Source organism: Aspergillus undulatus (genome assembly GCF_047715775.1).
Source record: "Aspergillus undulatus strain CBS 261.88 unplaced genomic scaffold BDV17scaffold_8, whole genome shotgun sequence".
In the NCBI taxonomy this organism is placed as follows: domain Eukaryota; kingdom Fungi; phylum Ascomycota; class Eurotiomycetes; order Eurotiales; family Aspergillaceae; genus Aspergillus; species Aspergillus undulatus.
The window spans coordinates 157,476-180,386 of NW_027396612.1; the positions used below are offsets into that span (position 1 = coordinate 157,476).

General features: G+C 52.4%; 10 protein-coding genes across 10 annotated transcripts; 6 read left to right on the forward strand and 4 right to left on the reverse strand.

Annotated features, from left to right (window-relative positions):
* Positions 1–362: 362 nt before the first annotated feature.
* On the forward strand, positions 363–1,849 carry BDV17DRAFT_288390 (uncharacterized protein; the record flags this gene model as incomplete). The annotated part of the gene is made up of 2 exons (XM_073761390.1): positions 363–1,263; positions 1,329–1,849. The coding sequence occupies 2 exons, from the start codon at positions 363–365 to the stop codon at positions 1,847–1,849; spliced, it is 1,422 nt and encodes a 473-aa protein (XP_073618640.1).
* Positions 1,850–2,622: 773 nt separating this feature from the next.
* BDV17DRAFT_301455 (glycoside hydrolase family 31 protein) lies at positions 2,623–5,071 on the reverse strand (the record flags this gene model as incomplete). Its single annotated transcript, XM_073764261.1, has 1 exon — positions 2,623–5,071. Exon 1 carries the CDS (start codon positions 5,056–5,058, stop codon positions 2,623–2,625), a length of 2,436 nt encoding a protein of 811 aa, XP_073618641.1. The 5' UTR covers positions 5,059–5,071.
* Positions 5,072–5,448: 377 nt separating this feature from the next.
* BDV17DRAFT_288392 (uncharacterized protein) lies at positions 5,449–7,311 on the forward strand (the record flags this gene model as incomplete). The annotated part of the gene is made up of 2 exons (XM_073761391.1): positions 5,449–5,678; positions 6,942–7,311. The coding sequence occupies 2 exons, from the start codon at positions 5,449–5,451 to the stop codon at positions 7,309–7,311; spliced, it is 600 nt and encodes a 199-aa protein (XP_073618642.1).
* A 543-nt stretch (positions 7,312–7,854) lies between these two features.
* BDV17DRAFT_288393 (uncharacterized protein) lies at positions 7,855–8,547 on the forward strand (the record flags this gene model as incomplete). The annotated part of the gene is made up of 1 exon (XM_073761392.1): positions 7,855–8,547. The coding sequence occupies one exon, from the start codon at positions 7,855–7,857 to the stop codon at positions 8,545–8,547; it is 693 nt and encodes a 230-aa protein (XP_073618643.1).
* A 188-nt stretch (positions 8,548–8,735) lies between these two features.
* BDV17DRAFT_255366 (GNAT family N-acetyltransferase) lies at positions 8,736–9,839 on the reverse strand. Its single transcript, XM_073756923.1, has 2 exons — positions 9,319–9,839; positions 8,736–9,233 (listed from the first exon to the last, which is right to left on the reverse strand). The coding sequence occupies exons 1-2, from the start codon at positions 9,713–9,715 to the stop codon at positions 8,995–8,997; spliced, it is 636 nt and encodes a 211-aa protein (XP_073618644.1). The 5' UTR covers positions 9,716–9,839; the 3' UTR covers positions 8,736–8,994.
* A 404-nt stretch (positions 9,840–10,243) lies between these two features.
* On the forward strand, positions 10,244–11,933 carry BDV17DRAFT_288395 (S-adenosyl-L-methionine-dependent methyltransferase; the record flags this gene model as incomplete). Its single annotated transcript, XM_073761393.1, has 4 exons — positions 10,244–10,360; positions 10,406–11,529; positions 11,578–11,686; positions 11,748–11,933. 4 exons carry the CDS (start codon positions 10,244–10,246, stop codon positions 11,931–11,933), a joined length of 1,536 nt encoding a protein of 511 aa, XP_073618645.1.
* Positions 11,934–12,903: 970 nt separating this feature from the next.
* On the reverse strand, positions 12,904–14,245 carry BDV17DRAFT_288396 (uncharacterized protein; the record flags this gene model as incomplete). Its single annotated transcript, XM_073761394.1, has 5 exons — positions 12,904–13,291; positions 13,375–13,879; positions 13,965–14,001; positions 14,054–14,079; positions 14,128–14,245. 5 exons carry the CDS (start codon positions 14,243–14,245, stop codon positions 12,904–12,906), a joined length of 1,074 nt encoding a protein of 357 aa, XP_073618646.1.
* A 979-nt stretch (positions 14,246–15,224) lies between these two features.
* BDV17DRAFT_288397 (uncharacterized protein) lies at positions 15,225–17,305 on the forward strand (the record flags this gene model as incomplete). The annotated part of the gene is made up of 4 exons (XM_073761395.1): positions 15,225–15,634; positions 15,690–16,092; positions 16,149–16,164; positions 16,230–17,305. 4 exons carry the CDS (start codon positions 15,225–15,227, stop codon positions 17,303–17,305), a joined length of 1,905 nt encoding a protein of 634 aa, XP_073618647.1.
* Positions 17,306–19,112: 1,807 nt separating this feature from the next.
* On the reverse strand, positions 19,113–20,493 carry BDV17DRAFT_255369 (Zn(II)2Cys6 transcription factor domain-containing protein). The gene is made up of 3 exons (XM_073756924.1): positions 20,395–20,493; positions 20,330–20,348; positions 19,113–20,279 (listed from the first exon to the last, which is right to left on the reverse strand). The coding sequence occupies exons 1-3, from the start codon at positions 20,439–20,441 to the stop codon at positions 19,128–19,130; spliced, it is 1,218 nt and encodes a 405-aa protein (XP_073618648.1). The 5' UTR covers positions 20,442–20,493; the 3' UTR covers positions 19,113–19,127.
* Positions 20,494–21,023: 530 nt separating this feature from the next.
* Positions 21,024–22,288, forward strand: BDV17DRAFT_279934 (RTA1 domain-containing protein; the record flags this gene model as incomplete). The annotated part of the gene is made up of 4 exons (XM_073759802.1): positions 21,024–21,042; positions 21,099–21,198; positions 21,269–21,436; positions 21,568–22,288. The coding sequence occupies 4 exons, from the start codon at positions 21,024–21,026 to the stop codon at positions 22,286–22,288; spliced, it is 1,008 nt and encodes a 335-aa protein (XP_073618649.1).
* Positions 22,289–22,911: the final 623 nt, after the last annotated feature.

Sequence of the window (22,911 nt, forward strand, 5' to 3'; positions counted from 1 at the left end):
AAGACTGGCATTGCCGACCGTGTGTCATGTGTGACGTTAGGTAGGATGGGGCTCAATCTGATTGACCGAGTATGAGTGGCCCAACGCAGCTGACAGGACGCTTGAACGGGGACTAGAAGCTCCAAGATGCTGGTCAAAATGGGGCCGTTCATGGCGCTTCTAGCGGTCATTTTCAGTCTTGGTTGTATTTATTCCCCAGTCTGCCCGCATCTGAGGCTGACGATGATCGCAGCCTCGTCGACCATGCTAGCTGCGCGCCGGCCCCGAGGGCCAGGATTTCTGACGCTTTATCTTCCAGCGCATCCCTGCACTCGCAACTTTCCTCCTAAATACAGGCAGCAAAAAGCTCAGAACTCTCCACCATGGCACAATCACAGCGTTCCCATCAAAGTCGGGCCGATGACCAGGACACCGAAATGCCAGACGCAGACGCAGACTCCCCTCGGGTTGTGCTAGATAAGCGACCTGAGCTCCCTCCAAGGGCCCATTCGCACGCACAAGCAGCCGCCATGGCAGCTACAGCCGTGACAGAGAAATTCGTGAACACTTTCTGGCGGATTACATCGAATCCTGAGACGAAGCCTCTGTACTCCTCCAGTGCACCGCCGCCGCTTCCGCACCAACCACTCACGCAGAGCGAGAACGTTTCAATGCCTGAGCCAGTGCACACTGGGGTTCATGAACTCCACCCGGCAACGCAACCAAGCGCGGAGGCGGCCTCGGCTCCACCGAAAGATGCCATCATCCCGTCAAGTTGCAGGGAGGAAGAGCTGCTGTTGAAAGTCAAGCAGCTCGAAACCGACCTACAAGCGGAAAGTGCACAGAAAAAATGCGCGCTGGATGAACTTCGACAGAGGACGAGCGAACTAGACTCAATGCGCAAGCGCTGGAAGCAGGCCGCGCGCGAGCTCGACAAGGCGCAGGCGCAGCACCAGGGTTTCTACCAAGTGACGGATAACTACCTGATTGACCTGACGACGCGGCTTCGGTATAATATTCGAAATTTTGCGATCCAGTATTTCGGAGGAGAATTATCGGGTAAGAAGACCCCGCAGTCCGAGAGATCCAAGGAGTGGGAGAAGTATATGGTCACGACTACGCCCGAGCCGTCAGATGTCGAGGTCTTCTTGCTTTCTGAGCGGCGACCAGCTGTGATCCAGGGGTTTCTGTGGAGGTTTCTGGTCGACCAGGTCCTTGATCACTTCCGCTGGGCTGGCGAGACTGGCGTTACGCTGCGCAATTTGTGTCTATTCTTGAGACCTGGTATGTGCCGTGCGTTCCTTGCTTCCCCTGACTATAACTGAGCGCGATTGACTAACGTCCGCGAGAAGATGGCCAATACTCCGACTCATCAGAGAAAATAGTACCCGAAGAGGAGCGCAAGTTCCAGATCTGGCTCGCGACCACAACAGCCATGATCCTCGAAGCCGGAAACGACCCGCATGTGTCGGAAACATTCAAGTCGCAAAACAAGGCCAAGGTTGCATCACTTGTAGAGAAGATCAGAGGAATTATCGACCCTTTTACCACTCTCCAGGATCAGTCCTACCAACAGGAACTGGCGCGGATTCTTCAGGAATGCATAGAGCTGGACAAGGAGATCTGTCGCCAGGTCGCGAGGGTGGAGTGGGATTTCCCCCCACCAGCGAAGGAAATTCCGTTTGATCCCAAGACTATGAAACGAGGAACTGGTGAGACTTCGCCAAGGGACAAGAAAGGCAATCCTCAACTGATCCGGTTGGTAATCTGTCCGGCGATGAAGAAACGGGGCAAGTCGAACGGTGAGGACTTTGGGGCGCCTGCGGCGCTGCTCATCCCAATGGAGGTTTCTTGTCAGCCTGTTGATTGAATTAGTACTTTATAGTTGAACTAGACTGTGTTATATACTGGTGTTATATTACACGTTTTGTTGGATGCCATGATGTAAACAAAAGCTCACTCGATGGGCAGTGGTGTATCCCAATAACGAGATAGAAGGCTTTTGGTTCCAAAAAAAAAAGGCTTCAATATGCCGAAGTTCCCACGAATGCAAAGGCGCGCTTCAGGGCTGGCTGGGTGTCGACGATGAACGGTAAGTTGACCTGACCTGACTCCTTGCACGAGGCTGGCATATCCTTTCCTTCGGCAGAGGAACTATCTCTCTCCGGGCATGCCGATCTACAGGGTACAAAATTCGCACTCAAAAACACATGGAAAAGGGTAGGCTAACGATATGGAATATTCTTTGTGGCTGAGTCGTTGGGTGTTGGGCGAGATTCCCCCACATCGCCGATTACATGAGACATATGTTCTAGGATTCACCTTCCATCCCAGGTTATCAGGCTGTTTCGGCCATGTCCAGTGGTTGCTTCGATGAGAATCCTCCTCTGTTGACCAATAGCCGGTTATAGAACGTTGGTATTCCTCAGAGGCGCCCTTTGGAGGTTACACTATCAGGTATATTGTTGACCTTGCCCTTCCTTTGTTCCACCTGTTGAACTCAGGACTTGGATAATGGTCTCTCAGCAGAGTCCATCAAGGATCCTCTTGATAGCTATTCGTACTCTAAGTCTCCAGAACACATGCCTTCCTCAGCGGGAGTTATCGACATCCAACTTGCAGCAGGAAGTAATCCTTGGCCTGCTATGTATCTGCCGCCAGCAATTCTATCAATGGACCCACGATGGCTTCATCTAAGCCCAACGACAGTAACGAGGAGATCGCCTTCAGTGGTTGAGCTTTTGCAGTCTCGATGGCATTCCAAAGCTTATCCTTCAATTGGAACTCGATCTGATATCCCCTTATCAACTCCTCCAGACGGTCGGTGTGATCCTGCACCGCGAGCTGCGGGTCCGGTCCGAGCCTGATTGTAACGACATATTTCGTCTCGCGCGTTCCCGGTAAGACAGCCATTGAACAATCAACATGCAGGCACGGAATACCGTGGAGACTTTCCATTTTGACTACAACAGATTTTGTCTGGTCTGTTTGGTTGATTACGACTGATAGCTGCTGTGGAATCCTGGCTATCCCAGGGAAACGGAAGATGCATCGGCGAGGGAACAGGCGGGCTGTGGCGGTGAACACGCCCTGCGCCTGTGAGAAGCTAAATGTTTCTTCTCGTCTTTGGATGTGTGCCTGTGGCGCTGCCCTATCTTTGCTCGTAAACGAAAGGTCGTCTGTGATATCCTCGATTAGGTTGGCATTCGCATCTCGACCAACAACGATCAACACTTCGACCACGCCCGGATTCAAGCATCCGTTCTTGGGGATTTCGTCGCCGTCTAGTGTGATGATCGATCCTTCACCGACGAGAACGGGGTACTTGTCTAGCGGGCGATGGAAGGTGACTCCCCGCCCGCCATCATAGACCGTCCCCGTGAAAAGGTCCAGAAATCGTTTGCCAGGTGACAACCATGCTCTCACGGAGGCTAGGTTTGTTCGTCTGTCTCTCGGCTTGACGATTGGGGCGACAAGGAGGTCTCTTCCGAGAAAGTATTGATTGGGGACTTCGTACGCCTCGTTCTCATTCGGATACAACCAATACATCGGCTGGATTAGCGGCTCATCGTTAACGGAGCCCAGTACGTTTTGCGTGTAAAAGTATGGTGCCAGGTTATGTCTAACCCTCAGGTATGTCGACATTACCCTCCAGCATTCGTCTCCGTACAGCCATGGTTCCTTGGACATCCAGCGAGAGGATGTTGAGTGCAGACGCATGACAGGCGAAAAGACACCTAATTGAGTCCATCGCGCAAGAAGCTCATCGTCACGCATACCACGGATGTGGCCTCCGATATCGTGACTCCACCAGCCATAGCCGACGTTGGAAGCGGTCGCCGTGAACTCTGGCTGGAAGGCGAGCGAGTCCCAGGTGACAACGGAGTCTCCAGAAAATCCAATAGGATAGCGATGGCTCCCTGGGCCACCATACCGGGAGAATATCAGAGGAGTACGACCATCTCGGCCACCATCGAGATATTGGAAGTGATTCAGCAACCACAGGGGATCAAAGCCAGCGACCTTGGAATACGGTCCCTGCTGCCAGTCAACCCACCAAAAGTCGCATGCCTCGTCCTCGAGCCTCCGATGGGGAATGTTAAAGTATGCCTCCATGAACTCCGGACTCGCCGGGTCGAAGAGTATTGGATTTTTTTCGCTAGTATCGTGACCAAGGAACCGTGCCATCTCTTCGTACGCATCTTCATGGGCGTGAACCCCTCCATGCGGGTGGTCGTTCAGGGTGACCATAAGATCCCGGAGATGCATATCTTCTCTAAACTTTCGTGGATCAGAGAAGAGCTTTTCGTCCCAAGTGTATCCTGTCCACCCCGCATGCGGGACTCTGTCGTCGGACACGTAGTGCCAATTCATGTCCAAGACCCCAACAGAAAGAGGGATGTTGTTCTCGTTAAACTTATCCATCAGCTTCACATAGTCGTCCTGATGATACGCATAGTAACGACTCCACCAATTTCCCAAGGCGTACCGCGGGACAACAGGCTGTTTCCCGGAGACATCATAGAAGGCTTTGACGGCAGCTTTGTAGTCGCGACCGTAGCAGAAGAGGTAGCAGTCAAATCGTTCCCCCTGCTGCCGGGGTGCAACAAAGCCCTTCCCGTCAAACAACATACTCTTCGAGTCGTCGATCACCGCGTAGCCGGCTTTGGAAAGCACACCCGTGCCCATATCACAGCGGCCGTCGACCCCGTCCAACGTTCTCGCCGTCCCTCCCAGGTTGAACTCTGTTGATGTCCCAAACCGCCACGGCGTCCCATACTTGACGCTTTTTCCGCTGAAGTGGAAGACGAGGCTGTCCGGACTGAACTTTTGCTTCGTATAGCTCAGGTGAAAATGGTCGGTGATTATTTGGAGCTCTTCCCCATCAACGACCCGGAATTTAGGAACAGGGAATTCGCGGTTTATAGCAAATGTCGATGCTCGGTCTTCGAATTGCCCATCCTCTGCCCATTCGAACCGGATCAGCCGCTCGTTCAGCAGGGTGAAACGATGGTTCGGACCCTGGATGATTGACCCAGCGTTTGCGTTCGGATGTGTTTCAAACAGGTATTTGTCCATGCTCGGTGCAGTTCCTTTCTGGACTTCGAGAGATGGAAGAGGAGAGAGGAGTCCAGCCGGCGATCAGTGAGCTGAACCCCGCATGACGACAAGGCATCCATACATCGGCCTGAATCTCATTGGCCTACAGACATCTTCCTCCTATACAATATATTTTTGTAATTCTTGAGAGCAATAGCGGTGACGCTGACATCCAATAGCTATTCACGTATTGGTGGACATGTTGGAAGTTGGAAAGGTTGTTCAGGATGTTTGTCGAAGACATTTGCTAATGGATGATATTGCCTTCAGCGCTTCTTCCCCTAGCAGTATGTACATGGCTCTTGAGCTCGGGAAGAGAATCGTGTTATGACACTCGCTTGCTCTTTCATATACGCACCGAAGTTGAGCATGGCTTTGCCGAGTACCAACACGCCCTCCTCGCAATCCTGCTTGTCGCTCCAATCCTTCGCACAATGGCTGATTCCGTCTTTTCCTCTGACAAAGGCCATCTCTGGTGAACACTTCAACCTGGTCATGGTCGAGTCGTGGGCAGTTCCCGTTCGAGACCCCATACCTTTGTCGCCGCAGGCTCGATGCACGCAGTCAACCGCCTCTGGCCAGACATCACCCGGTAGCAGGTGAGCCAGTCGAGCCATCCCAGACTATGAGGCCCTCATCCAACGTCCATTGGCCTTGGATCCTGCGCCAGTACATATTTATTTGACATCCCATTCATCCTACTGATGAGCGTGATACCCTCTGCCACCTGAGCCTTGAAGATGAGCAGCCGCATTCCGCCGGGCCTCGAGTTCCCTAGTATCAGTTGGAGATCTGCATGGGTCCGAGCCTGCACGCCCATCTGCTATCTCCAAATCTTCAAGGGTACTGACGAGGCAATCCTCATAAAAGCCTCCTATAGTTGACAGATATCCAACGTGTCGATAACAATCATAACCCTGATTGGAGTTCCATGTAACCGGTCACCGGTGTGTTCACCACTAGTTGAGCCATAAAGGTATCTACCTTGCCAGAGCCCCAAACCATGATTTTCAGCCCACCTCGTTCTAGGCTTCTATGTTAGGAAGGTGGGAGATTGTTACCATAACATGCTATCAGCATCAGCCCTTGCCCGCCGCGATAAGTTCCGAGTGGCCTATTGCCGGCCAAGGTCGCCTTTTAGATAAACCATCAAAGTGCCGGCCCGAATACCTTGAATAGTCGAGTCAACAACCGGGCTCAGGATCGCAATATCTAAAAAGAGGAGTGCTACTGTAGCCCCTGTACTTCCCCAAGGCGCCGGATATGGATAGTCGTGGGTATCGGTCTCTTCTTTGCCCTTCTCATGGCATGTGTCTTATCTTCAAGTACGTTCTCGTTGTTCCTTTTCCACTCAGGGCCTCCAGCTGATTTCCACAGAACCGATACACACAATACTCTACGAAGACTAGTGAGGAGTTCAATACTGCTAGTCGTAGTGTGAAGCCTGGGCTGATCGCCAACGGCGTGGTATCGGCTTGGACGTGGGCTTGCAACGCTGCTTCAGAGTAGTACTGTGGCGTATGAGTATGGGATCTCTGGTCCATTCTGCGTACGTCAATCGTCCATCCTCAAATAATAACTGCGGTCATACTAACCGGTGACAGTGTAAGCTTGCTCATCTCGAATGGCGATTTGCCCTCCAGCACCAAACTAACAGTAAGCAACAGATGCCGCTGGGGCCACAGTCCAGATCTTTGTGTTCTCTGTGCTTGCCTGCAAGGTGAAACAGAATGCACCGTACTGCCATACGTTCCTTGAGATCATGAATTACCGCTACGGCAAAGCAACACATATCGTATTCACTTTCTTCGCTCTATTGACAAATGTGTTCTCGTCGCGAGTCAACTACTCCTCGACGGTAGCGCCGTCGCCACAGCGTTGACCGGAATGAGTGTCTCTGCGGCGGTCTTCCTCATCCCCTTGGGTGTCTACGTATACGTCGTGCTCGGCGGATTGCGTGCGACGTTCTTATGCGACTACTCACACACGATCATCGTGATGCTGATCATCCTCTACTTCATGTTCGACGTCTACACGACAAACGGCATAATCGGATCACCGTCCAGTATGTATGAGCTCCTCCAGACAGCCTCGGCCAAGCGTCCTGTCGACGGAAATATTGATGGTTCCCTATCTCACGCTGAAATCCAACAACGGCCTGGTCTTCGGCGTCATCCAGCTGTGCACAGGCATGGCCACGGTCTTCCTCGACCAAGGGTAAGCGGTCCTTAGGCTGCTTTCTCCTCCTGTATCTCCTGCTGAGCGGATCGACCTCAATTTCAATCAATAGGCTTGACGAAAAGGCTAGCCTCAATTCAATTTCCAAACATCTCTTTCATCTATTCCTCGAATGAACCATATCAACCTCCATTTAGGGTACTGTTAGGAAGTGGGGGGTCCCATAGTAGGATCTATCTTCCGCTTCGAAACATCAATTTTCTTGTTATCGTCCCCGTCACGTTCCTCTTCATGAATCTCCTCATTCCTGGGCGTCAACCATTACGCCCTTACTCATTGAATGTCAAGACCACGCATGCCGTTACTACGAACAGAAGAGTGTTAATTACCTAGGCGTATCCAGCCACAGACATCTGAACCGGTTGGTCGTGGTTGGATCGCATTCTTGCACCATATTCCATGAATGATTGGTCGACCTCCGGCCCGGGGCTTGTCGTACCCTTAGTGCAGGTACTTGCCCCCCATCACCGCATGGCCCTCGTTCCCATCCACCATTCTCCCGCTCTCAAGCATGAATACCCGATATCCAAGTTCAAGATGGCCTTTCAAATTTTACCAGTCGAGGACAGGCGCGCGGTGCTCTTCCGCGCCGAACACAGCGGCAACACAACGTTCAGGTCCAAGCAAGGCTACATGTCAGCGCGCAATGCACAACTCGAGGCCGCAAGCTTGGAACAGGACTTTCATCACCATCTCTCTGGGGCGAGGGGGCCTACACCGTTCATATCATTCGGTACCCGGGCCCGCGCCATGAATTGGCGACAAAAGCTCAAAGAGCAGGGTCACCAGAATTTCATCGTCATCACCATCTGGGCTAAAGATTTGCCTGGCATATACAGTGCCGAGGACGTCGTGTCTCAGCTTGGATACCCACAGACAGGGCACCCAACCGGACAGACGATATCTGGCCACCACAACGAGTACCTCGTTGAAGGGGGCATTGCGCCAGACGAGTACCGGATCCTCGCCATTTTCGAGGGCGGTGGGGATGAGCCTGGCCAGACTGTTGTCTTTGATAATAGTCCTCTCTACCATACGACGACGATTATTCCGGATGGGTTCTTTCCTGAACGGAGATCGGGCGATGCCCTGCGGGATTTGGATCATGAAATCCATAGGCGTCTGGGGGTACGTAATGAAGAGAAGAGGGACGAGCTAGTCAAGGCTATTAGTGGTTCGCCTCGTGGGCCCATTGTAGGCGAGATTGTTTACAAGAGAGAATGGTGTTGAAAGAGATCTGAAGTTCAATTTTATCGATGGTACTCACTCAGTGGGCTGGAAAGGGAAGATACATCGGTCGAGTAACAGAATTGCTATGCAGAACCTTCGGCCGTATGTATGTACTGAATCTCAATCCAAAAGAATCTTTGCATTGATCGACCTCGAATCAAGAGCAGCGGTCGGGTAGTATTTATGATCGAGCATCTCCACTTGGTATATCCTTCAACAGACAGTGTGCTTGGGGTCCCATCACTGCAGTCGAGCCTATCATCTACTAAGTGCAATATATATATATTTGCCCATACGAGTCTAGGATAGATGAAGTACTATACATCACCAGCAATCACCACAAAGCCTTAAAAAGCCTTTACCGCAGCCATTCAACCTCAATCCACCATCTTTCCAGATAATACATATTTACCCACCGGCCCTCTATGTAAAATGCTAAGTTAGGAATCACCCCCTCATCAACCCCGCCACAGGCCGAATCATCGACGTCTCCCGATACCCAGGAACAACCTCATAATTATTCACAGCGCGGGCACCATGTTTCTCATAAAGTCCACGGCCCGTCGGCGACGCCGAAATGAACGTAATCCGCCCTTCTTGGTCCGCGCGGTCGAGGCCCCATTTTAGCAGTCTTCCGCCGAGACCTTGTCGGCCATAGTCAGGGTGGACGGCGAGCATGTTTAGATCTTTTATGATTGTTAGCGGGCATGATACTACGTTGACGGGGCGGTGAGTTGAGGAGGGGAGGGGAAGGGAAGGGAAGTATAATACAATAGTGCGGCTGATCGCCAACAGCCCTTCTCCTTTCACCATCAACCTTTGAAAAGAAACTCTCGCAGAGCTCTGCATCGCTGTTTTGCGGCCATTGCGTTTCCTCCTCTTTTTTCTCATCATCACTATCAGCCTCGAAAAACTTCCACAGCGCGAACCCCGCGATCACGGGATCCTGACTTTGGTCTGGTGAGGTCCCAACAATCTTGATCAGGTCCGTGGCTCTGCCTGCTTGCGAATCCTCCGCAGCCTTTTGGAAGAGAGCGGTTTGGAAAGCAGCTACGTCTGGTGTGTTTGGCATGATCCGGTTGCTCAGATCGTTTGTGAAGGCGGAGAAGTAGACAGATGTTATTGCTGGGGCGTCTGTTGGGAGGGCTGCGGTGAGGGTGAATTCCATTTTGGTGGCACAGTATTGAAAAGACCAAGTGATTCTGAGTAGGGTGAATGTTATTAGAGGTATGGGCTGTGGTATTGGTGATATAGGTGGACAATGGCGTTGTTGACTGCAGCGGCAGCTGTGCCTGTGCCTGGCAGGATGAAGGAGGCTGGAACACCACGTCATTGGTCCCCGCTCGGGGAAATGTTTTCCCGCACTTTATTTAAGTTGGTGCCTGAACCCCGAGGCTGAAGGATTGGACCATGTCCGATTGGATCGTCTCTTGTCTTCAGTCCAGTGAGCTTGCTGTAGCGTGAGACTTGAGTAGCTCTCCACCTGTGTCACTCGTGTAACGTCTTCATGACCTGAAACAATGTCGCCTTGGATAGCCTCATGGCTGTGACGCGTGTTTTGGACGTTGCTCGGCGCCGGGTTGGCACGTGCACGGGCGATCAGCGGTCAACAAGTGTCCAGATTTCCAGATTTCAATCCGACACCCCTCTTCTTCCCTTCCCACGGCCAGCAACACCCAGCGAGGGACAATTGACAATGGCGGAGAAGGCAAAGGATGTCGAGCTCACTAGCGACATCAACTGGATCAAGACTCCCCCTGCTAAGCCCTCTCAATTCGAGACCGGCGAGGACTGCGGAATCCCAGTGACCAACGTTCGTCCCTCTTTCAATTGACTGGACTAACACTAACAAACCCAGTTCCCTGCCATCAATAACCCTCCATTGGCAGCTGATGGTCCCGGAAACGAGAGCTTCTCCAACTACGTTCTGGGAGGCGCCCTCATTGGAATCCCCGGCTTCCTAACCTACTTCTTCGGCGGCGGGCTCAAGACCTTTGTGTTCTTCGCCCTCGTCTCGGTTCTTCCCGTCCTGGTGGCCTTCTGGACCTACGCGTCCACCTACAGCCCGCGCACCAACGAAAAGGTCAAGCTGCCCAACCGCCCCGTGGAGCACTACATCACCTTCAAGCGCAACGAGGACAAGGCAAAATGGCACGGCAGGACCAAGATCCCCATGCAGACGTTTTCGGAGCTGTACCTGGACGGCCACGTCGACTTCAACGGGGACGTCCTTGACGTTCTGGAGTACCGCCACGACTGGGCTAGTTTCGCCTTTACCTGGGATCTGTTCAAGTTTATTGTCGGGACCTTCTTCGTTGATGTCCTGTTCCACACGAAGGCCCAGGACGAGGAGCAGATCCGTCCTAACTATGACAGCGGCAATGACCATTACGCCTGGTTCCTTGGCCCCCGCATGATCTACACTTCCGGTATCATCTCCGACCCCGAGCGCGAAGAGACCCTCGAGGAAATGCAGGACAACAAGATGGCCGTCGTCTGCGAGAAGATCAACCTCAAGGAAGGCGAAACCATGCTCGACATCGGCTGCGGCTGGGGGACACTCGCCCGCTTTGCAAGTCTCAACTACGGCGCAAAGGTCACTGGCGTCACAATCGCCGAGAACCAAACTGCCTGGGGTAACGACGCCCTCAAGCTCGCCGGTATCCCGCAGGACCAAAGCCGTATCTTATGCATGGACTACCGCGACATCCCCAAGCAGCAATTCGACAAGATCACGCAGCTCGAAATGGGCGAGCACGTGGGTATTCGTCGTCTTACGGGATTTTTCCGCCGGTGCTACGATATGCTCAAGGACGACGGCGCAATGTACGTTCAGCTCTCCGGGCTTCGCCAGGCGTGGCAGTATGAGGATTTCATTTGGGGTTTGTACCTGAACAAGTACATTTTCCGTGGTGCGGACGCCTCGACTCCGCTGTGGTATTATGTTAAGTGTCTTGAGGCTGCTGGGTTCGAGGTTAAAGGGTGAGTCAACTCCAGTCTTATCCAAGCGACCAATACTGACAGACGCAGAATCGACACCGTCGGCGTACACTACTCCGGCACGCTATGGCGCTGGTACCGCAACTGGGTCGGAAACGCCGAGGCCGTGACCGCCAAGTACGGACCTAGATGGTACAGAGTACGTCACCCATACCTTATTGCCCCCTCCCTCAAGCCCTTGTTTTGTCTAATGCGTGCAGATCTGGGAACTCTTCCTCGCATGGTCGGTAATCGCCTCCCGCCAGGGCTCTGCCACCTGCTACCAGATGGTCGTTGTCAAGAACCTGAACTCCACGCACCGTATTAACGGCGTCGCGTCGCAGTTTGGGCTTGCGGGGGCGCTGGCTGCTTCTCGCGCTGCGGGGAAGAATCGGTTGCCTCAGTAGATCTTAGGTTGCTGGGAAGATTTATTGGTTAGAGCGCAGCGGGACGATGTGTTTTCGGTGGAATGGGATGGGGTAGGGGTGTTCTCGTGGCAATGTGTTTGAAAGGAAGCGCGGAGATGAGTGAGTATTTGTGTCTTGCCATGTTATCCGATCTGGACGTGGCCCACATACGGTGATCCCACAGCGGTTAATGTCTCATGCTTAATGAGGGCAGTGAGGGTGAACGGAGTTATGATATGTATAGCACATAGAACTAGCGATGTAGAATGAAGGAGAAACAAAGAAACCTAGATATGGTTGATTCGTCATCAAATTCCCTTGGACGATATTGACAAGTTTATTATAAGCTCATATTACATGAACTCCTAGCTAAATATAATAACCTAATGATGGCTAAGGATAAAGCGCAGTGCTGCCATGACTCGTGTAGCATCATATTGGATATGGTAACGGCGGCGTCTATGGGGGCGATTAGCCGACCAGGCGGCACCAGGACGAATACGGCGTATGGTCTGGGAGGCATATTGGTAGCGGTAAAACTGGGCAAGCTTCCCAATGGCCACAATGCCGTAGACAGGGTGGTGCTGTTCAAGGCGCGTATGGCCCTTGTAACCCCACGCCGATTCGAATATTGCGCTACTATGGCTATTCAGAACATTTTATACCACCGATCGGAAGGGAAAACATACGGTATGGTTGGGGTTTGTGGGGTTTGGGCGAGCAGCCATTCTTCCTTGGGTTCCTAAAAAAAAAAAAAAAGGGTAGGGTTATGATGGAGGCTATTCTTGAAATTGGAGTGTCTGAACTTTTCGCGGAATCTTCTGTAGCAATAGAGTAGTAGCGAGAGCTTGGATTGGACTTTTTTTTTTTTTTCTCTCTATGAAATTGTCCTAAGAGTTCTGCATAAAGCATCCAAAGAGACCATGTCCGATATCGTCTGAATCGTCCCTTTAGCATCCTACCCCTTCATTCATTGTTCCTGCGGTGCAGACCTGGGACTGGATTCAGTGTCCGGTCCCATGATATGCTCTTGACTGGCACCGGCTCTATGCTTCCCTTTGAGATTCCGCATCATAACAGAAGACGACCGCTCTCGACCGCGGCCGGTGCCGCTCCTTGACATAGGAGTAAGAACTCGCCGTTGAGGGCCCGAGGTATTATAATGGTCTCTACTGGACCAAATTCGAGGAGCGAAGCGGTTGATCAAGGTCGAAAGCGCCGTGGCGGACGCTGTGATTATTGCAACATTGACCTCGACGCTGGAGATTGTGTGGCCAATATTGTAGGTAGGGTCGTTGTTGTTTGGGCGGAACCGGTGGGCGTATATCACCAGGCGCGCGATTCCGATGATAGTGACTCTAGAGATTGAGAGTTGGGATGCTTTAGTAAGTAGGCAAAGACCAGGTAAAGGGCTGTATCACCCCTAAATCAGAGAACCTACATAGCACCCATGCTCAGAACTGCGATGATGGCGATCTTCTTGCGGCGGTTCATTTGCAGCCGCCAAACGACCATGGTCGGGATGCAAAGAAGCCATATGTCCGTCAGGACCGTCAACGCAGCGGAGCTGAGAAAGAACTCAATCTGTCCGATGCATTTCCCTCCCTTTATTACTTTGCCATTGCTCATGCCAGTTTCATCTGCCCCAGCGGCCCTCTGCGCGGCCAGGTCCATGGCCGGGTAATCATACACGTAGTGCAGGGGCGTGCATTGGAAGAGGTCCGCGAGGAATATAGCGACCATGAGTAAAAGGTTGACCCAGAAGAGGACATGGAGATTCCAGTGGATAACCGGACGACGGTCTTCGAGGCGGAAAAGGAAAACAATGACCGATGCTTTGACAATGGCGAGGATCGGGTTGTATAGTAACTGGTTTGCAAGGTTGACTTTCTGGGCTTGAATCTGTTGCTTGGTGCTTTGTTTAGGAATGTCCCAGCTGTGGTAGCCTGCCCAGGATAATTTCGTATCTCCACGCAGGGTTGGAGATAGGTTAGTCAACCAACACCATGGAAGTTTCGGGACGGCTCATACATATCCAGACGGTAATGGCCTGTCCAATGGCTAAGAGCTAAGGCTGAGTTCAGACATGAGTCCGAAGTTGAGGAAGAGAAGGGACTTACCCAGGCGAGGACGATCAAGGTATCATCTAGCACATTAGCACGTTGAAGTTACCCAGGTCACCGACACAACGTACCCAAACCAAATTGGCGACTGAGAGATCGAGAGATACACCTGAGGGTGAGGGCCAAAGTGCTAAGTATTGGAAATATGAGAATAATCGCCAAGGCCTGAGTTTGTATATTGTCGGACATGTTCAGAAGAAAGCTATAATGATCTTAACCCTCGTCTCCAAGACAAAACGTGATTCTTCCTGCAGCAGGTCCAGGTAGTAAGTAGTCCATCTGTGGTTGAATAATAAAAAAAAAAAAAGAAAAAAAAAACAAAAGCCGGAATTAATGAGAACACGGTACCCGCCCATAGTAAGCCGGCTCAGACACTGAGGCTCAGGAGCGAGATCCTGGACACAGTGGGTCCCTTACGCTGTGGCATCCTAGCAATACGTGCTCGACCTTACGGAGATTATCGGAGGATTTGGGCAGTGGCATTCGTACTTTGACATGAAATCAAGTATCAACCTAAGCCAAGTGCGCAACAAGGAAAGCCTGATGCCATTGCACTTGAACAAGAAGATGGGTTCAGAGTCAAAAGAGAGTTGCGCGCAACTCCCCTGACAAGAACCAAGATCTCGCACTGCCCTAGACCTTGCGCACACCACTATCCGCGGTGAACTCGAGGATCCAGTTCAAGTCTCACAGATATCATGAGCCACGTCCTGTCATTGGCCACGGTCGGGCTTGCTAGGTGATCCTCACCTTAAGACCACTAGCCTACGGCGCCGACAGGCTCGGCAAGGCTCAACTGTGGACTCGCCGGCGGAGATTGCTCGCCGACGCGGCCCGGACGCCCCGGGGCTTAGGGCATGACCCGGCTGGGTCTGTGGGGTGCAGGGTTGAGTAGTGCATCCAAAGCAAGAGCTCGGATTGGCTTTACGTGCGATCGCACCCATATCTGAAACCACGAGGCCTCAATCTCATCTCTAACCGTCACCATGATTGGAAGGATTGTGCTGCGCGAGAAAGGGGGGACGGATCATGGATCATGAACCTGCATGGCTAGCGTCAAATAAGCGTCCCCATCGCGACAAAACCGGAACTTAAATATGGCGGCGCGGCAGTCGCACAGCTTTCGGATCCCTGCACTGCTGCTCATGGTCTGTTCCGCCAACCCAGAATGGGAGTGATAACGCCGCGAGCTGTGGCTCTGCTTCTCGCTGCGACTGTCACAGTCACAGCCAGCAGCGCTTCTGATTCTTCGGACAACACGGTGGCTGCGAACGGCAAAGAGTATTTTGACTACGAGCTTTCCCAGCTCGTTCCGGCCGATCTGCAAACGCTCAACACTTCCGACGCAGCTCTATTCGGCTTTGACTCAACCATCAGCAAGAACCGCACTTACCCGTGCAAAGTATTTCCGGGGGACAGTTTGTGGCCGTCGAGAGCCGCATGGGGTTTGTTGGACAGGGTAACTGGAGGGGCTCTCGTTAAGGGAGTTCCACGGGCGTCGACATGCTACAGTGGCCCCGCGTATGACGCTGCGGATTGCGAGTACCTCACTTCGCAATGGACGAATTCGTACTTTCAGTATGTATTATTTAATCCTTATGCTGAGGGTGCCTTCCTCTGACTCTTGGTACAGCGCCGATGACCCGATTGAGATGCTATCACCGGTGTATCAGGGCCTGACGTGCCAGCCTACGACCGACCCTGATGCAAGCTGCACCATGGGCGGGTATCCGCATTTTGTTATTAACGCGACAACTGTCGCCCAGATTCAACTGGGCATTAACTTTGCCCGAAATACCGGGGTTCGCCTGGTCGTCAAGAACACGGGTCACGACTTCTCAGGGAAGTCGGGTGGTGCGGGTTCTCTAAGTATCTGGACGCATAATCTCCAGGGTATCAAATACATCAAGAATTTCGAGGCGCCGGGTACGAACTGGGCTGGCCCTGCCTTTAGAGTGGGATCTGGGGTTCAGGCGTACCAGCTCTTCAAGGCGGCTCAGGAGCATGGTTTGATGGTTGTCGGGGGTGAGGGCCAGGTGCGTTCTTTTCAGCTGCTTGGCGTTCAATTTACTAACCAGAATTGGCATTTCAGACTGTCGGTGTCGCGGGTAAGAATCGAGGATTTCTTTCTTTAATCCCCTGTGGACAATTCGTGCTAATGAGGTCGTGGTAGGCGGGTATATCCTGGGTGGAGGCCACTCCCCACTCAGTTCAATCCTCGGTCTGGCAGCCGACCAGGTCCTCTCGATGGAGGTTGTGACTCCCGACGGAAGGTTCGTCACTGCCTCGTTTACTGAGAATGAAGAGCTCTTTTGGGCACTGCGCGGAGGGGGTGGCGGTACCTTCGGAGTTGTCACCTCAGTCACGATTAAAGCGTATCCAACGATCCCGGTAACAACATCGACGTTCACCTTCTCGACGGGTGGAAATATTACCTATGACAACTTCTGGGCTGGGTTCCGAGCATACCTTGACTACTTCGTCCGGAATTCCGACGCCGGTGTCTACTCCTACTTCTTTATCCTGCCCTCCAATGGAGAGTTCACCTTTCTCATGCAACCGTTCGTTGCGCCCAATAAAACCCTAGAGGAGACGAATGCTATTCTTGCCCCCTGGTTCAAGCAGCTAAATAGCCTGGGGATTTCCTTTACCCCTAATACGACCCACTTCGACAACTTCTACGACGCATGGCTAGACTCCTTCCCGCTCGAAGTTGTCGAGAAAACACACGTCGCGACCGGCTCACGTCTCTTTCCCCGTGCCAACTTTATGGATGAAACCCTCCTGAACGAAACGTTCAACGCCATAAAGACCTCATCCGACGCTGGCTTAACCCTTATCGCATTCAACATGGCGCCAACCCTCCAGCGCGGCGGAAACCCAGACAACGCAGTAAATCCCGCGTGGCGAAACGCCGTCATGCACGCCCTATCCAGCGTCAACTGGGCCGATAACGCTACCGTCGCAGAAATCAAAGCCGCAAGGGAGGAGTTTACCCACAGCCATATGCAGCGCTGGAGGGAGGTGAGTCCCGGGTCGGGAGCGTATCTGGGCGAGTCAGACCGCATGGAGCCGGATTTCCAACAGGCGTTTTACGGGGAAAAATATGAGAGGCTTTTGGCGCTGAAGAAGAGATTGGATCCGTGGGATCTGTTCTGGGCTAAGACGGCTGTTGGGAGTGAGGGGTGGGATGTTATGACTGAGAATGGATTGCCGACGGAGAATGGAAGGTTATGTCGGGTTGGCTAGGCAGTTACGGGGCTTAGAAGATAGTCACACAATGGACATCTCATGGCATTTTTGGTCTATCTTTACAAATCCACCATGTACAATCCACTATGGATGGCCTAACATCCTTCCACGCCATAACGCTTCCGTCCGAGGTCCGTTCATTGCAAACCCCAACATGTCTCCAGGACTAGACATTGAGATGCGCTAACGGCCCAAAGGCAGAGCCCTACTGCACAACGAGTCGTGGCCCTTCGCGGATGGACAAATGTTCAATAGCCCGAATTGGACCTGCCGATAGATCCGAAGATCCCGCTGACGACTTGCATAGATTCTGTCAGTGATTCACCGCGTGAGTCGATAAATGCTCATGCCCTCTAGTACTGACTTTGTTGTCACGCTGATGCACGTAGCCAACTCACGCCATGGAATATGCTATGCCGCGCACAGATACCTCCGGGTGTCTTGATTTGAACCAGCCCCGCGGTGGCTATTGCATTGTTGAGCAGTCGATCTTCTGATAAGACGTCCAGCCAGACCTGCATAGGAATCGCCAGGGCCTTCATATTCCCAAGTAATACACGCCGATAGGGTTAGGAAAACGCCTTGATACTGCATCTGGCAGAAAGAGCCATATCGGTAACGATTGGAGACAAAATCCCCGCTCTGAGAGAACTGATTATATGGGGTTAGGTTGCCGACCTCCAGGTGGGATATTTAGCCCATCACAGCACTTTATATGACCTGCTCAGCGTTGCAGGACAGGGGATGTGATGTGGAGATTGGAGTGTGTCGTCCGGTAGGATCCGAATGCATATGTTGCAGGGTAGAGCACTGGGGCTTGAATGGCTTTCAATCCACTTTACCGTACCCTGGGTCCCCGGAGGGTCAGGGTCTCATTCAATCTTATTCGCCTCATGTATCAAGTGAGGGGGGGTTGATGGTTCGGTTTCAAATAGCGATCCGAACAAACCCGGCCAGTGGCATCCTATGCGGGCTATTGTGGCTCCCCACACCGCATGGACGCTGATTGATGAATCATCTTTGACGTTATACCTTAGCTGTGCTGCCCGACAGCCGGCCTATATCTATGCTTCTGGTTGCGTCCTTGGATCTGGCTCCGTTGAACAGCTGTTTATTGCCCAGAATGGTTTCTCTCGCGCCTGAACAGCAACAAGCCCTTCTCCAAGGTCCAGCGGGGTCTCCGCCCTCTGGAGAAAAAGTCAAATATGGACGGTCCTCGATCCTTGCTGGTCCCCGGGCGAGCAATTTTCGCCTTACTCGACGGTTTCTCGTCCGTGTGCCTCTTTCTTAACATTTACACCAAAGCCTTCATCATTCGGCAGATCAAGATCTCGGACTGCATGTATTCACCGGCTATCGTTTATTGAAGGAGAAGGGATGGAGGGACCTAAAAGCCGGGATGACGAGCACAGTTTAGTATTACTCTGGCTTGGCCGCTTGATACCTGGGCTGACATGGATAAAATAATTCAGGTAGTAATATTAGCATTAGCACCCTGGAAGTAATTAGTGTACTATTCACCATGTCCCAAAAACAAAAAATCTGGGTATATTAATAGCAACATGGACCATGATCAACAGCGAGTATTCTGCATGGTACGAGACTGACATTACAGATTCTTGGGTTATGCTATCTGGGTAAGGGTCATTAATCTGGTGAATTACCTATTCCGTGTCGCAAGTCTATCGTAAGACATGCCACGGACATCAACAATGCTCGCGTAGTCGGCAGTAGTTGGGACAAGGAAATGCACTGGCCGGGGCGGTTACTAGGGATATACCCGACACGTGATAATTTAGACAACGCCATTTGCACTCCCTCATTGAAAGGAGTGTTCCGGCTGCAACTTATAGATAGCCCTCCGAGCAAATTCAAGCCATTCATCCCACTCCGAACCGAGATAACCATCGACTATGCCAAAGATATATACCCCAGCCTCCTCAACCTGCCAAATATGCTGCCCATAACACAGCAGCAGCGCATAGTACGCCAGGATAACTAGCGCCTCTGGCCGCTTTGCTGCGAGAATCCGAGTAAACTCCGGCGGAACAAGAACGCTCCACAGGAACAGCATCTGGTAGCGCATGTTCCCGTCGAGTGGGTTTGAGAGGGCGTCGAAGCCAAGTTGGAGATATTTGATGGCCCGCAAACATGCTTCTCGCGCGTCATGATGTAGACCGTCAGATCCAGTGATGAGGGCCTTGAGTAAGTTGCATTCGGTTCCTTTAGGGTCGCTGGAAGTAAACTGTCGACTCCGTGATAGTGCTGGCGCAAGGTAGCTTTCCAGGAGGAGCGGCCATCCAGTCATAGCGATTGTAAAAACCCCTCTGAGCGTCTCCAGACAGAGGCTATACCTTTTCAAAAACGCGTCAAGGCCATCCTGGGCACGTCCACGCTGCCCCAGTGTATCAGTAAGCAAATGATGTCCTAATACAACAGAGAACAGACAAACAGCGACGCAATTTCCAGAATCAACTGCAACCCTCTCCGAGTTAAACAATGCTATCGCCCGTGTTTGAAGCGCCGTTGCCTGTTGCGCATAGACTCCTTCCCTCCCCGACTTCGACCCGCGATGGAGATACTGCAGGCGCCTCGCAGAGAAAGCAAGGAGCGCATAGAGAAGATAAGGCGCTGATAGACCTGTTTCTAGAGCGCGTGAGATACTGACGTGGTATGGCTCTAGGCCATCACCGAGGCCTATGAGAGTAGAGTCGGTGATTAGGTGGGTGATGAGTTCGATGTGCTGGAGGTTGATGGGCTCTTCGGGTTGTAGGGTTACTGTCTGCGGTGGGGGCAGACTCGGAAATGGCGAAGCTGAGTGCGAGCTTGAGCTTGAAGCTGCGACTGGTGCCGATGCTCCTTCACCTCTACCTCCAGTTCTCGATGCGACTCTCCCTTGGGAGGCATAGCTGCACTCCCGATCGCGGCCAGACATCGTGCAGAGCAGGCATATTGGACGGTGTTGATCGCACTATTTCGGACCCGTTACATACGTCAATCTTGTCCACTGGGGAATCATACCTTGACATGACGTTTCTTGCTGCGGGCCTTGTCAGCGCAATCTCCCTGTGATGGAGGATTCTCACCATTGAAAACAGCCCCCATAGGACTTCTTGTGGCTGCGTCGGAGCATCGAGGGCGAATGTCTTGGGATTGAGGGATGGACCCGAACACGCGTGTTACAGTACGGGGCTCTCGTGAGTTGATTCTTTCAAAAAACAAATCCTTGAGCAAAGCCTTCCTCCCGTCTGCACCGCCCCAATCATCCCAGAAGCCAAGGCGTAAGAACCCCAGCCAAGACACCCTTTTGCTTAGCTAACACGCGTGTTCGGCTAGCTCCGAGGCCAACGGGCGTGAATAGTGAGTTCTGACTGGTGTTCGCTGCGGGTTTGCATATATCCACTCCAACCGGCCTCCAGCTGTAGATAGTTACCTGGGCTTGGGGGTCGCTTCTGCGGTTTGTATGGTCGTTGGTCCTTAGCTTTGAGTAAATCATAGCTTGAACGGAATTTTTGCGTTTAGGTACTCGTTGTTATATATCCTCTGTCCCCGCGTTCCCCGTCACTTTCTGGTTCTCAAGCCCCTCGAATCCTGTGCCCTGCCATTGCTCACTATATATATTCCGCCTGGCCTTTCTTGTTGACTGCGAGAGACCTGCACGGCAAAGTCAACCGGACTCAGTGTTGATTGGTTTATTTGTAGTATCTCGTCAAGAATGGCAAACGGGGAGCCTGGTAAGTCCTCTTTAATCCCTCACAATGTCAATCCCCTAACCACCCTTGCGAGGCAGTTCTCTGGAGCCTCTACGTCTACGCTCCCAACAAAGGCGCACCCATATTCTTTACACTTGCCTACGCTCTCTCAGCGGGGATACATATCTGGCAATGCTAGTACGTTCCCCCCTCACCATACCCTCGGCCCTTACCCCGTTCTCAGTCCTCTCAAACTGACCATATATAGTCGCTACAAATCCTTCCGCCTAATCGGGCTATACCCCCTCTGCGGCATTCTCTTCACCCTCGGCTACGCACTCCGCGAGTACGGCGCGTATCATTATATCTATGATGAGGAAGACAAGGGTGTCCTCATTGCTTATGTGCTCAGCCAGGTGTTTATCTATATCTGCCCGTGAGCCCACAAACCCCCCCCCCCCCCCCACCCCCTCTGCCACGTTGCGTTGCTCCTTCCCTTCTTTCACCTCTCGACTCTACCCGGCGATGAAGATAACGACGGACCCACTGACTGAGGTTAAATCGTAGTCCACTATTAGAACTATCAAACTACCACATCCTCTCCCGAATCTTCTACTACATCCCGCACGTGGCGCCCCTCTCACCACGGCGCGTCCTCTCGACCTTCGGCGCGCTAATGGCGCTCGTCGAGGTCCTGAACGCCCTTGGTGTCTCGCTAGCCTCGAACCCTTCCTCGTCGGGCAGTCAGCAGGAATTAGGAAGTCGAATGTCGATTGCGGCGTTGGCCATGCAACTTATCGTCATTGGTATCTTTGGTATTCTTGCGGGTATGTTTCAGTATCGGGTCTGGAAGACGGGGAGGTCTAGGTCTGCGAGAGCAATAAAGATACCACTCCGGACACTATACGGTAGCATGACTCTCATTTTCGTGCGGTGCATATACCGCCTGGTTGAACATACGGGCCATACAAGCGTTGACATCAACGACATGGACGTCCTGAAAAGTCTCACGCCTATCCTGCGGTACGAGTGGTTCTTCTACGTCTTCGAGGCGAGTCTCATGCTGGTCAACTCGGTGGTATGGAATATTTGGCATCCGGGACGATATATGCCGCAGAGTTATCTGGTGCACCTGGGTAGGGATGGAGCGGAGCTCGTGGGGGTGGAGGGGAAAGATGAGAGGACGGTGCTGAAGAAAGCTGTTTCGGTGTTGAGTTTTGGAATCTTCTTTCGGAGGAGCGAACCATATCGGGATCTGGATGGTCAGGGTGAGCATGTCGATTTGTGAAGGTAGGACATATATAGGTGTAGTGTTGCGTCTGAAGATGTCTCACAGCTAGGCCGCCAGGCGCAGATAATGAACCGGTGACGGGTCCAGACCCGGTATAGACTACGCAGCTCAAGGTGAACTGGAGGAGGGAGGGCGCCTCATGCATCCAAAAGGGGGGTAAATGGTCGTATGGCCATATCTCCGTAATCCCCGGTTAGCTGAAGAGGGGCTATAGATCGAGGGTGAGACGAAGAATACATATAAAAATGGCCATTCCTAGAACGAGAGGAAGCTTAGCACAGCACTCAAGGATACTATTCTACACTATCTCATTCTCTTCTTTCATCCGCCGCAGACCGACCAACCAAAATGAGAACCCAAACCAAAACCATGCACGAAGCCCTCGTCCACTCCAACAACCAAACAAACCATCTCCCTCGTCACCAGTGCCATCCCCAACCCCAGTGCCAGGCCAACTCCCAATCCGCGTCATGGTGGCCGGAACAAACCCCAAAGACTGGAGAATGCCGCCCCATTTCCCGCCTGACGGGTCGCCATTCAATCAGGGCGATGATGTCGCGGGATTCGTCGAGAATGTTGGCCCAAATGTATCCACTAGCTGATCACCATAGCCGGGAAGG